This window comes from Ictalurus furcatus, chromosome 9 (genome assembly GCF_023375685.1).
Source record: "Ictalurus furcatus strain D&B chromosome 9, Billie_1.0, whole genome shotgun sequence".
NCBI classification, from domain to species: Eukaryota; Metazoa; Chordata; class Actinopteri; order Siluriformes; family Ictaluridae; genus Ictalurus; species Ictalurus furcatus.
Window position 1 is genome coordinate 6,050,367 of NC_071263.1, and position 13,631 is coordinate 6,063,997.

The window sequence follows — 13,631 nt, forward strand, 5'->3', positions numbered from 1 at the left end:
GTGACATTTGTTCATTCTTAGACAAAAGAAATCATCATCTTGGATCAGATGGTGTTTATCTGGATGACCTTACAGAGCTGGAGCCTGAAGTAGCAGCACTCTATTTTCCTAAGAAGTGAGTAAATTCATTCTTCTCCCTGATTTCATATACATAGTAAGCATGTTTTTTTTTTCTGTTTTTTGCCGGATAAAATATGACCCATTCTGAACAAGTAATTCTTTTGTTGTGCAGTGATGGCACAGGGTTAGTTAGGGATAGGACAGAGATGAGGAGTGCCAGTCAGTCGCCTCAGTCAATGGGAAGCAGTGGCATGGATAGCGGAGTGGACAGCTTTTCTGATCAGTCAGGAGAGATGCCCAATATTGCCATTTCTCTTTGTGGAGGATTGGCAGAGAACCGAGACATCACTCAAGGTAAACCGTTATAATGTACGGTATACAGTACATTTGGTTCCCGAAGAATTGATTGCTTTATCTATAGAAGATGTTGAATGTAGCCTGTATTTTCCTTCCACAGTGGAGTTTGAGGAAAAAGCAGTATCTTATCAGGAGTTTGCTAATAATCCATCAATTATTGATGACCCTGATCTGGTTGTAAAGATTGGAGTCAAGTATGTAGAATATTTTTTGAATAATAAATAATCTTATTGTTTTATATATATATATATATATATATATATATATATATATATATATATATATATATATATATATATACACACATATATATTCATGACAATTAATAACACTGTTTGTATCTGTAAGGTATTATAACTGGAGTACAGCCGCTCCTCTTGTGCTGGCTATGCAGGCTTTCCAGAAACCCTTGCCAAAGGTAAAACTGCATATTTATTTTATATATATATATATATATATATATATATATATACATATATATATATATATATATATATATATATATATATATATATATATATATATATATATATTTATATATATATTATTATTTTTTTTATTTTTTTTTTAATTTCTCTTAACGCAGAAGGTCTTAGTCTAACCTTCATAGGCCACCAGCCATGGCAGCTTTTTGCCATGCTCTAGTTGTTGATATATGTTCACCAGGTTATCATGGGCTACAGAGAGCTCACTCACTTAGATATTGTGTTTTGAGACCCAGTTATAATTAAGGCCAGACCACTCCTCAGAACAAGACCAGCACAGGTTTTGACATATATCTGGTATATGTGTATATGTATATTATCTGGAATTGTGTAGTTTTCTACCAGGGTCACCAGGTCATTTCAGAACCCTTTTGCTCCTCTAAAACATCAATACCATATATTAGCAACCCAAAGCTGTTTTTTTAAGTATTGATGTTTTAGAGGAGCTAAAGGGCTCTGAAATGACCTGGTGACCCTGGTAATAAACTACACAATTCCAGAACCAACTCCTGGTATTTACTGGATGGCAAGAGCGGTAGAAAAATATGCTGGTCGGGTTGTGTGTCGCGGACGCATGGATGACCTTCAAGCAATAGAGGAGACCTAGCAAGAATTGGGGAACTGGCTATGACTAAATTTGGAGAATTTCAGGTTTCTTTTGCAATTTTAATGTTAACCATACCATTAATATGTAAACCAGAAATAAACTCTGAATACATTTTAAGACCTAAAAGTTAAATACATTTAAAATATAAGATAAAATTTTCTGTAATTTTTTTCACTGTCTTCCAGTGCAATATTTTATTCCAGTTCCTTATAACAACTTGTATCTAGTTCTAATGTGCACTATGAGGCATTAAAACCCCGTAAAAAGACCTAACTTGTTTTTCCCTCTTTTTATTTCTTTCTTTATTTATTTTTTATTTCTCTCCCTCGATCCCATCCCATTTCACACTGTTCTAAGTACTCTTGCCTGAGTTATGTGTACTCTGCTTTTGGATTCTTTACTTATTGCTTCCCCACTGTGTTTTGCTCCAGTCCCGTATGTCCTACTTTTATGTTTGTGTGCGTCTGTCTGAGCCTTAGCTAGTGCATGCCTTTCTGTCTGTGAGCACGGTCACAGCCATTCACAGTCATTTATATTTTTGAGTTTTAAGTTTGGGTTTTGAGTATCAGGAACTCTGTGCATTTGCTCCAGGCTGCATTGGAGAACATTGTGAAGGAGAAAATGCCCAAGAAAGGTGGACGTTGGTGGTTCTCATGGCGGGGGAGAAACAGCAGCTCTAAGTCGGTATGCTGCCATTTCAGATATTGTAATTGCTGTTCATGGCAGAGATATTCTATCACTTTTAGGACTGATAGGAATAAAACCTTCATTTCCTCTAAGTATTGTTCATTTATTTGTTTGAATTATTTTGTTCAGTTCATTTTCTTTTTCTCCATCAGGAATCTGCTGAAAGTGGGGAGCAGACACTAAGCAATAGGTAAGATCTCCGCCCAAGTAACAGTGTTAACTCCAAAAACTGCTTTGACCCTCCAGTGGGGTGTAGAAACAAATAAAATAAATTATGATAAAATAACAAATAATAAACACAGCAGCCCCCCCCCCCCCACCACCACCACCACCACCGCCTCCCACCCCATCAGGGGGCAATTCTTTGACAGTTTGAATTTACTGGTCAGTAATAGACAAAAAGTGTTTAAAGGTTTTAAACTAACAGTGTAAAAAAAGTGTTTTTTGGGTTATGTGACTCACATAGTCCATGGATTCAATTAGACATAACAGCTTAATGACTAGACAAATTGCCTGCTGTGTTTGTAACAGGTTAAAGGATGAATCATCCTCGAGTGATGATGACAGCAGACCTGCTAAGCAGAATTCAGCATGTAGTGAGACAGAGCCTCTTCCCAGCTCCAGCAGTGTCTGTTACAAGAAGACTCTCCGCCTGTCCTCAGAAGAGCTGGTAATGTGTTCATGGAAATAAAACAGTGAACTTTTTATGTGTTTTCATGCGTTATTACTTTGAATATTGTCAGAATCTGCAAAAAGCATTTCTTAAGTCTATTTATCAAAGATTACTAGGTTTAAATGTTATAATTTTATTGTGGTAGTTGTACACAGTGTTTTACTGTCAGATGGCTCACACCCCTCCCCCTTTCCATCACCCTGCTCAGCAACAGCTAAACAGAGTCACGATACTCTACGCACAGAAACCCAACAATGGCCTGACAAATCTTATAACAGACTTGCGGCAATAAACTAATTCATTTGTTTATGTTGCTTGAAAATGTCAGATGGGTCAATTTCTATTCTGGTGATGAATGGAATGCCAGGGTAAAGGAATGGTTGCCTATTAGAATATATTTCGTTAGTAACTGCTGAAGGACCATAATTAGGATTGAGGACAGTTACAAGCATCAGCAATGTCATTAACATACATTAAAGGTTACTGAACTTAAATTCTGTTCTCAGGCCAGTCTGCAGTTAAAAGAAGGCGCCAATGATGTGGTATTCAGCGTCACAACTCAGTACCAGGGCACCTGTCGTTGTGAGGGCACCATTTATCTGTGGAACTGGGATGATAAGATTGTCATTTCAGATATTGATGGCACAATCACCAGGTGAGAATGAATATAGTGTTTCAAGCTTATATTTTATATAAGGTTATATTGTATAGACTGTTCTAGCAGTGTCTCTCTTACAGGTCAGATACCCTTGGACACATTCTGCCAACACTGGGCAAAGACTGGACCCATCAGGGTATAGCCCGCCTCTACCACAAAGTTAGCCAGTAAGTGCTATCTGTCTGCACTAATTTCAAAGCATGAATTTGTGTGTTAAATAGGGATTTTTTTATGCATTTGCTCCTGGGTAATTGTTGTTGTTTTTAATAGGAATGGCTATAAGTTTATGTATTGCTCTGCACGAGCAATTGGTATGGCTGATATGACAAGAGGCTACTTGCACTGGGTAAATGAGAGAGGCACCATGCTACCTCAGGGTCCTGTTCTCCTCAGCCCAAGCAGCCTGTTCTCTGCACTACACAGGTAAATGTTCAAGAAATTTGTCATGTACACAATCTTTTGCATGCTTTTACAGGTGCTAAAGTAGAGAATAAATAAGATGTGTCAAATGAAAACATGTGACATAAATTAGATTTTAAATAATTTCTAGTGGAATCTGGACACCTGTTACACTTGGAACACTTGCATTGAACAAAATGGAGATTATGTAGAAAATTCTACATTTTGTGACACCTGTTTACAGTAAACAGTGTAAAAAAAATAAAACATGCAAAAGCATAACCGTAACATTAAAACTGGCAGGTGACGTGAATAACATTGATTATCTCGTTACAACGAGTGGGATATATTAGGCAGCAAGTGAACAGTCAGTTCTCCAAGTTGAAAGCAGTGTTGGAAGCAAGATAAATAGGCAAAGCACAAGGATCTGATCGACTTTGACAAGGGTCAGATTTGATGAAACCAAGAATATATCAAGAAACTCTTATAGAAACTGCTGATCTTTATGTGGGGTTCATCAGAATCACTTCATTGATGACAGGTGTATGATAGTTACTTTTGAACATGAGTTTGAATGTCATATGCCCCATTATGAAAGGGTGTGCACACTTGTGTAACCGTGTACTTTTTTTTCCCTAAAACATTCCCATTTGTTTTTAGTTGAATTTTGTTGGTGGCTTCTGTGTTTACCGTTGCAATCATATTAAACATGGAAGACTTTATTTATCTTGGTTTCTTTTTTTTATACTTAACAAAAACCTGCAATTTTAACAGGGGTGTATAGACCTTTTATATCTACTGTCTGTGTCCACACATTCATACTTTTCTTTAAAGACTGGATTAGTGCATATGCCAGCCCTAATGACACAAAAATTTGCAATATGCATAATTTGCTCTTTTTTGTGTTCCAGGGAGGTCATTGAGAAAAAGCCAGAAAAGTTCAAAATTGAGTGTCTGACTGACATCAAGAACCTTTTCTATCCAAACACAGAGCCCTTCTATGCTGCTTTTGGAAACCGTGCAACTGTAAGTTTCAAGAGGAGCCACTAATACTAGTAACATGAGGGTAATGCACTTTTGCACTTGCAGTCTTTTACACTTTTCTGTGTAGGACGTGTATTCATATAAGGAGGTGGGAGTGCCGCTGAACAGGATCTTCACTGTGAACCCTAAAGGAGAGCTCATTCAAGAGCATGCTAAGACCAACATATCATCGTAAGTGCCTGTCTCACTGGAAATGACAACACAAAATGCTAATATGGATAATAAGCATGTGTAAAAGATAGTGCTAGCATTTTGACGTAACGTATTTCTTAAATTAGTGAAAGCTGCATAGCTGTGCTGTTTGTCTCAGCTTGTTTCTACTCTACTTCTTTGAATTTCTCTCTTAGATACAGCCGTCTGTGTGAGGTGGTCGATCACATCTTTCCATTGCTGATTAGAGGCAATACATCTGACTTCCCCTGCTCAGACACCTACAGCCAGTTCACTTATTGGAGAGAGAAGCTACCAGAGCTAGACAAGCATGATCAGAATGTGGAAAAGAGCTGAGGGGATTGACATGTGGCCACAGGTTTTCCCTTACTGAAAAATAGCACATTTCTAATGCAACCTTGTCATGTCTGTCCTCTCACACACAAATAACATGACCCTTTTTAGTAACATTTGATTTATACTCATATTTCTATTGGTATCAACATCAATAGTTTCAATGTCAATTGTTTCAATTATTAATTTTTATGTTACAGTTACAGTAGCAATTCTGTTATTCTATTATATCCATTACTCAAGCAATTGGGATGTCAATCTTAAAGCTGCAGTATTGAAATTTTGACTCTCTATCACCATCTCTGTTTGAAACATAAAACTGCAAGTTACTTGTGGGGGTTTTTTTTGTTTGTTGTTTTTTTGGGGGGTTTTTTTATGTGGATTGCGCTTCGGCACTGCTTCTCTGTGCGGATGAATCTGATGGTCTGAGATATACATATGTGTTGTACAGTGGAGGAAATGAGTATTGAATGTGTCAACATTTTTTTCAGTAAATATATTGCCAATGAGATTATTCACATTAAATTTTCACCAGACTTTGGTATTAACTCAAGAAATCCACACTTATAATGAAATCCAAGCATTAATGTCCATAAATGAAGTTATGTGTAATAAAGTGGAATGACACAGAAAAAAAGTATTGAACACGCTAACTGAAATTTATTTAATACTTAGTGGAGAAGCCTTTGTTTGTAATGACAGCTTCAAGACACTTCCTGTATGAAGAAATTAATGGGCCGCAGTATTCAGGTATCATTTTGGCCCATTCTTCTAAAAATATTGTCTTTAAATCTTGTTCAATTGGATTGAAGTCAGGTGATTGACTGGTCCATTTTAACAACTTGATTTTTTTTTCTCTGAAACCAATTGAGAGTTTCCTTTGCTGTATGCTTTGGATTGTTGTCTTGCTGGAAGTTCACCCATGTCTCATTTTCATCATCCTGATGGATGGCAGCAGATTCTTCTCAAGAATCTCAGGTAAAGGATTCCTTCATCGTTCCTTCAATTATATGAAGTCTGCCAGCACCATGTGATGAAATAACCCCACACCATGATGCTTCCACCTCCAAACTTCACTATTGGTATAGTGTTTTTAGGGTAATGTGCAGTGCCATTTCTTCTCCAAACATGGTGGGTAGTATGACACCCAAAAAGTAAAATTTTGCTCTCGTCTGACCAGACTACACTCTCCCAGTATTTCATAGGCTTGTCCAAATGAGTTGTAGCAAACTTTAAACGAGCTTCAACATGCCTTTTCTTTAGTAATGGAGTCTTGCAGGGTGAGTGTGAGCAGTGGCGTGCATTGCCTATTGTTTTCTCTGTGATGATGGCACCTGCTGCCTCCAAGTGTTTCTGGAGCTCTTTCCGAGTGGTCCTTGACTCTTGGGCTACTCTTCTGACTATTCTTCTGACTCCCTGGTCAGAAATCTTGTGAGGAGCTCCTGTGCATGGCCAGTTGATGACGGAGTGATATTGCTTCCACTTGTGGTAATGGCCCCAGTGATGCTTACTGAAGGATTCAGAAGTTTTGAAATATATCTGTATCTGATTCATCAATATGTTTCACAACAATAAGGTGGTGAAGGTCTTGGGAGAGCTCTTTGCTTTTACCCATCATGAGATGTTTCTTGTGTGATACCTTGGTAACGAAAAGCCTTTTTATAGACCATTAATTTACTAACCCAACTGATATTAATTTGCACAGAGAGGAGGTATAATTACTTTCTGATTTCAGCTGGTTAACCCTAACCCTTGCCTTACCTTGTCTTGAAGAACTGATTTTTCTTAGCGTGTTCAATACTTTTTTCCCGTGTCATTCCACTTCATTACACATAACTTTATTTATGGACTTTAATGTTGTGAATTATTTATATTTCCAGGTTTCTTGGGTTAATACTGTTGTCTGGAGAAAATTCATGTGAATAGCCTCATTGGAAATATATTTACTGAAAGAAATGTTGACGCGTTCAATACTTATTTCCCCCACTGTATATTAGCTCCAATACTTGCCAACAGAGGTGGTGGCGGATACAGTTTTCTTGCAGTAGAAGTGAGTTGCTCTCTCTCATAGCTAGCAGAAAATAAGCGCAATTTACCATATTGGCCATAGCAAAAAAAATAATAAATAAAAAAAACACCAGGAAACACAATATCTAGATTAATCAAGCTAAAAAGTGCGTTAATTTTGCTAGCTACCTATTGAGCCACTGAAATATCTTACCTGTTCAACAGAGAAAAATCCCTCTCTGCATCAGTATTCAATCTCTTCAGATCTCTCAGTTACCACCACCTCTCAAAAGCCATGGCGATATTTATTGTCATTTTAACACAGGCTCTGTCGCTTTCCATTTTTTACTGCAGGCTCTCCGCAATTCGAGGCTTCTTCGTTTTGACAACAGCTGATTCTCCAGATTTCAGAGATGATTGCGTTTAGAACCATCCAGATTAAAAGCAGCCATCTAGATGACGTTTAAATTATAAGCAAGTCTTGTAAGGAGAAACTACAAACACGCCACCATCCTCAGCCCCCATACGCGATATAGTAGCCGGTTCTTCTTCTTTCTGTTTATGGACGTGATGTTACCATGCAAATTTCGTAAAACTGGCGTTTCCTGCAAAATCTGACCCGACAGCTCAAATTATAAATCATTATAAGCTTACCGTTGCGAATCTGGGTATGCTAAGAGGACAGTTTTGAACACTGATTTTTTTACATACTTGCTCAATAATTGATTTTTGTTCATTTTTAACCAAAAAAAGTTCAATATTGCAGCTTTAATTTGTGTTCTGTCAAAGCATATTACCCATATTTTTACCTGTCTAGTGAAAATTAAAACATGTATGACTTCCTTTATCTCAATGGCAATAAGACTGAGCTCGCCGCTGAAACTATGTTTAACAAATCTAATCTCATAGCCCTTCACATTGGCTATTTCTGTTTTATATGCAACTTTGTCTCACCTACACCCTCTGATCCTCTACTCATGTCTGATATTATTAGAATAGATTTGACTTCATGTGAGGAAAATGGGTTATACATCTTGTAAAACTGTAATATTTAAGTAACAAATGTGAAGTAACATTTTGTACTGATATTAATGACTTACATAAAGAGGATGCTGGAAGTCTGTGGTACTCTCTCAGGTTTAACACCATTTATATTTAGTTCAGTAATTACAGTATATCACAAACATTATAAATGCAACACCTGTGCCTGATTGAAACTGTTCAGAAACAAATATAAATTCTAGTCCACATTATAATTATGCATTATGTTTTGTCCTCTTGTTTTTACTGAATATAGAATATCAAATATTTCATGTTTCAGAATATCAAATTTACAAAAGTATTTGCAAGTAATATTGTACATAGCATTCCTTTATGTGTGTCTGTATTCTTTTTCAAGTTTTCCATCCCCTAACTCAACAAATCTAATCGACAAACCTGCAGTAGGAACCTCAGGATAACTCAGGGCCACAAAGTTTCCCTAACTTTTTTTTCTAGTCACATGTGAAGTATCTGCTGGCATGGCAGTGCAGTGGATAGCGTTGCTGCCTCACAGTTCCAGGGTCCCTGGTTTGAGCCTGTGGTCAGGTTACTAACTGCATGGAGTTTCTGTGCATGTTCTCCCTGTGTTCATGTGGGTTTACTCTGGGTTCTGAAGTTTCCTCCCACCTGGTATGGTATGGCTACAGTAAATTGCCCTAGGTGTGAATGTGTGTGCATAGTGCCCTGCATCGGATTGGTGTCCCCTTTAAGGTGCTCTGAATCCACAACAACTCTGACCAGGTTAAAGTGGTTACTAAAATGAATGAATGTAAAGATTCTTCAAATTGATCAGGCTGTCAAATCCACTGAAGCATTTTACATGTGAAAAATGAAGATGTTATAATTTTTGATTTGAGAAATTAGTGTTGTGTCAGCAATGTGTGGCCCTAACATGTGATTGTGTGTTTTAAAAGTGTTAAATAGTACAATATTGTTCATGTGGGTTAAATAAGGAAATATGGATTTTTTGTGGTAGGCACTGTCTCAGAAAGTGTATTGCTCTAATACTATGCTGCTAAATTTAGTGCACATGGAATTATTATTTCTGTTATACCTGTTATTATGGTTGTCCCTACATAACATACTGTATGTGTTTAATTGAACAAGAGATATTGTAAATTAACAACTAAACCACCACCCCACCTCAAAATGTCTGCAATTAATGAAAAGTTCTTGTAATTTTCTTTCATCACAGAAAAATAATTTTATTTTGTCTGCATGGTGTTGCACAATGTTAAGATGTTAATTTAACAGATTTTGAGGGGCAAAGATTTTTAATTGAGTCAGAAGATTAAATATATTATTTTTATCATGTTAGTAGACCACCAAAAACATTTTACTGAAGGATGAAACTTAAAACTGTAAGTGCCATCTACGTCAGAGTATTTTCTTTTGATTAGGTTTCTTTTCATTTCAGTTACAAAACTGGATTCAGATAACGTATCCTTAAACAGTGATCAGACTCTGGCTATTGGCATTTAATGTAAAACTGTATTAGTTTGTATGTCTTCAATCTGTGTCAATTTGATATTCTTTCTGTGAAAGATCACCAAAGTTGTGGCTAGTGGGTTCTATTCGGATTTATTCTGAACAAGATGTAAATTATGTGAATACAAAGGCAAATATGGATCTGTATATTAAAATCTGATTGTTACACAAATGCAGAGTGTTGTCTCTGTGAAGACCACAAACAATCACCCATGCATCAGGAAGTATGTTTTCTTACATTCGGGTTTGCAATGCTATTCTTGCTAAGTAAAACCTTTTGGTCTATTTTTATTGGATGCTTCCTTAAACAGGTTGAGTAATTTGTTAAGATATGAGGATTTCAGTTAATTAATTTCACATTCTCACATAGCTATTCAACTGAAACATGATGATGATCAGACTGGGGACATTTTTATAGAAATAAATGGGACAGAAACATTTAAATGAACTTCTGAATGTAGAGAAATGTAAAGTGTCATTTTAACCATTAACTCTCTGCCCTAAATTAAATAAACACATAAAAATTGGGATTACAGAATGGTTTCTTATGATCATATACAGTATATATGCAGTAGAACATTAATACATGCAACGAATCATGAGCTGTTTTAGTAAATTGAGCTCTGCCTCACTAGAATAGATTGGCATGTGACGGCCATATGGTACAAGACATTAAACTAGACATCATGAAGGTTCATGATGTGACTCACCTAGAAGTACTGTACAATTATGCAGCATACACCTGGGAGAGTGGAGTCTACTTGAGAAGTGATGTCCCAGATCTCAGAAAAGCTTGTCAAGGCATAGGTGGCCCTGTTGCCAAGTTGACTCATAAATGATTATGGTTCTTTACTAGAGCTGGACAACCCACTTGGGCAGGATGCTCTGGCCCACAGCTGGCCTCATCATCTATTATATACCTCTCTGACTCTACCACGGATTCTGTTCACATTGCACAGAATTCAGCAAATAATCCACACAGTCATTCTTGTGTCCCTGAGATGGTTGGCAATGCATTGGTTTTGACTGCTACCTTCACTGATGATCAGAACACCCTGGCAGAATCCTTCTGGAGCAGATTTGCTCTCCAGGTCAGGTCACCTGTGCCTGTGAGTTTGGCCTCTCAGAATAAAGCATGGGTGGAAGGTGGAAGCTGTTCAACAAATCACCTCTAGTGAACTGCCTGATACCCAAAATACTAATCTTTCTTCAGGGACTGCTGAAGAGTGGCAAGTCCCAATCTAAACTAAAAGTGCATGTGACAGCCATTGCAGTGTATCACAGCACCAATGGGTGGCATCACTCCAAGCCAGACATGAGATTTCCCTCTTGTTCTGGAGTCTCTTATGACCTTTCCTGATATGGCTGTCAACTGCTATTTTGCAAGCAATCCCATTAGCAAATGTGTGTGAGAACTGCATGCTCCGGCAATAAACTTGCCTTGCATGCACAGTGGCTTGCTCATTAATAATAATGATAATGAGTCTTTATTGATCACATGTACATTAGAGCACAGTGAAATTCTTTTCTTTGCATACCCCAGCATGTCAGAAAGCTGGGGTCAGAGTGCAGGGTCGGCCATGATACAGTGCCCCTGTAGCAGAGGGCAAAGGGCCTTGCTCAAGGGCAAAACAGTGGCTACTTGCCAGTGCTTGGGCTTGAACCCCCAACCTTCCAATCAGTAACCCAGAGCCTTAACCGCCAAGCCACCACTGCCCTAATTCAGCAAAAGCCATCCATTTTCCCTACAGGGACAGCCTGTAGCCTATACCAGGGAACTCAGGGCACAAGGCTGTGGACACCCTGGATGGGCTGTCAACCCATCACATTGCACAAACATTCACACACTAAAGACAATTTGGAAATGCCAATCAGCCTACATGTCTTTGGACTTGGGGCGGAAACAGGAGTACCCAGAGCAAGGGAATGGCATGCAAACTCTGTGCACACAAGACAGATGCAGGATTTGAATCCCCAATCCTGGATGTGTGAAGCAAATGTGTTATCCACTAAGCCACAATGCCCCATTTAATGTAAATCTATAGCTAGATATAGATAGCTATAGATTTTTGTAAAGCTGCTTTGTGACAATTGCAAAAGCTCTATACAAATAAAACAGAAATGAATTACATTGACTGGCCCACTCTGTGGTAGACATCATTGCCATGGCCTGTAGGTGAGGCAGATTCCCAGCCCCTGCTGTGATAGGTAACTATATAAGGAGTGTCTCCTGCTCATGGGCATTAAAAAACATGACCAATAGAAGACCCTCCACTGCATACATGTTTGAGTCTATTGGAAACTTTTATATGTGGTGTTTGTTATTTTTTATTCCAAGTAATGTTTAGTAATGCAGTAAGACTTTTAACAAACTTTGTCTATTTTAAACAGTAGAAAAACAGTATAAAAAACAAACAAAAAACCCCAAAACATGTCATGAATACATTAGCATTATATTTAAAAGGAACCAATGCCCAAAGATTTTTCATTAGGCAGAGTATGGGTTTGAAGGTTAAGTTCTCTGGGGAAGTTGTCTTGGGTCTCAAAGGATCCACTGACATGAAATAGGCCTGTTTGATCAAAATATATTGGTTAAACAGGTTTGTGCCAAGCAAATTGGTTAATAATAACAACCTTAGACTGCTAAAGTTTGATATTTGACTTTGATATTGGCTTTGCAGCTAAACATGCTAAAAGTGTTAAACAATACTATGCAATGTTTTGTTGTCATTGATTTCAAAATGTTAAAACATGTAACAGTTACACACGTAAAGGTTAAAAGGCTAAAAGTGTATAATATGTAAAGGTTAAAATGTTAAAAACATTTAAATATGTTTAAAGGTTTTAGTGTTAAAATGCTAAAAATCTTTTGGTTGCTAGGGTGTTGCTACATTGTTGCTATGAATGGTTAAGCATGTAAAGGTTAAAAGGCAAAAGGCTATGTTAAAGCATTAAAATATTGCTAGCCTATTCAAGTTGGTTGCTAGGGTGCTGCTAGGTCATTGCAATGCTAACCATTTTGTTTTCTAGAGTATTGCTAGGGAGTTGCTATGCTGTCCCACCTGGTTGCTCGGGCATTGCTAGGTGATGGGGTCCCAGTTGGTGGCTATATTGTTTCTAGGAGGTTTCAATGTGATTCCAGATGGTTGCAAGGTTGCAACTAGTCGGCTCCTATGGAAACTCCGCTGGTTACTAGGTGGCTGTTATGGGGTCCTAGGTGGTTGCTAGGAGATTTGAGATCCCAGTTGATCTCAAAGTTGGTTGCTAGGCTAACCCCACTGGTTAGTAGAGTGTTGCTAGGTGGTTGCAATGACATTCCAGTTGGTTGCTATGACATTCCAGTTGGTTGCTAAAGTGTTGCTAGATTCCCCATGTACTACATAATGATACTAATAATACAATAATAGAATTTATAAAGAAAAGAAAAAGAGGATGTTGAAGATCACAAATGACAAATAACTTTATTGCAGTGTAACAGTGACAAATTACTAAAGTTTAGTACTGAAGACTATGTATTTTACATTTACATTTATTCATTTAGCAGACGGTTTTATCCAAAGCGTCTTACAAATGAGGATTTTACTTATGCATATGGAGTAGAAAATGGCAGGGGGTGCTGTT

At 37.6% G+C, this 13,631-nt stretch overlaps 1 protein-coding gene across 4 annotated transcripts in view; it reads left to right on the top strand.

The window, feature by feature from the left end:
• Window positions 1-8,742, top strand: part of lpin1a (lipin 1a) — a 30,412-nt gene extending 21,670 nt beyond the window's left edge. For all 4 annotated transcript variants that reach the window (XM_053632949.1, XM_053632952.1, XM_053632950.1 and 1 more), the window contains 13 exons: window positions 22-115; window positions 233-414; window positions 518-611; window positions 766-835; window positions 2,101-2,193; window positions 2,349-2,386; window positions 2,728-2,866; window positions 3,376-3,524; window positions 3,608-3,694; window positions 3,798-3,950; window positions 4,838-4,952; window positions 5,038-5,141; window positions 5,318-8,742. In XM_053632949.1, coding sequence (XP_053488924.1) covers window positions 22-115; window positions 233-414; window positions 518-611; window positions 766-835; window positions 2,101-2,193; window positions 2,349-2,386; window positions 2,728-2,866; window positions 3,376-3,524; window positions 3,608-3,694; window positions 3,798-3,950; window positions 4,838-4,952; window positions 5,038-5,141; window positions 5,318-5,477 — 1,478 coding nt within the window. In that variant the 3' untranslated portion in view covers window positions 5,478-8,742. The remainder of the gene's footprint in view (window positions 1-21; window positions 116-232; window positions 415-517; window positions 612-765; window positions 836-2,100; window positions 2,194-2,348; window positions 2,387-2,727; window positions 2,867-3,375; window positions 3,525-3,607; window positions 3,695-3,797; window positions 3,951-4,837; window positions 4,953-5,037; window positions 5,142-5,317) is intronic.
• Window positions 8,743-13,631: the final 4,889 nt, after the last annotated feature.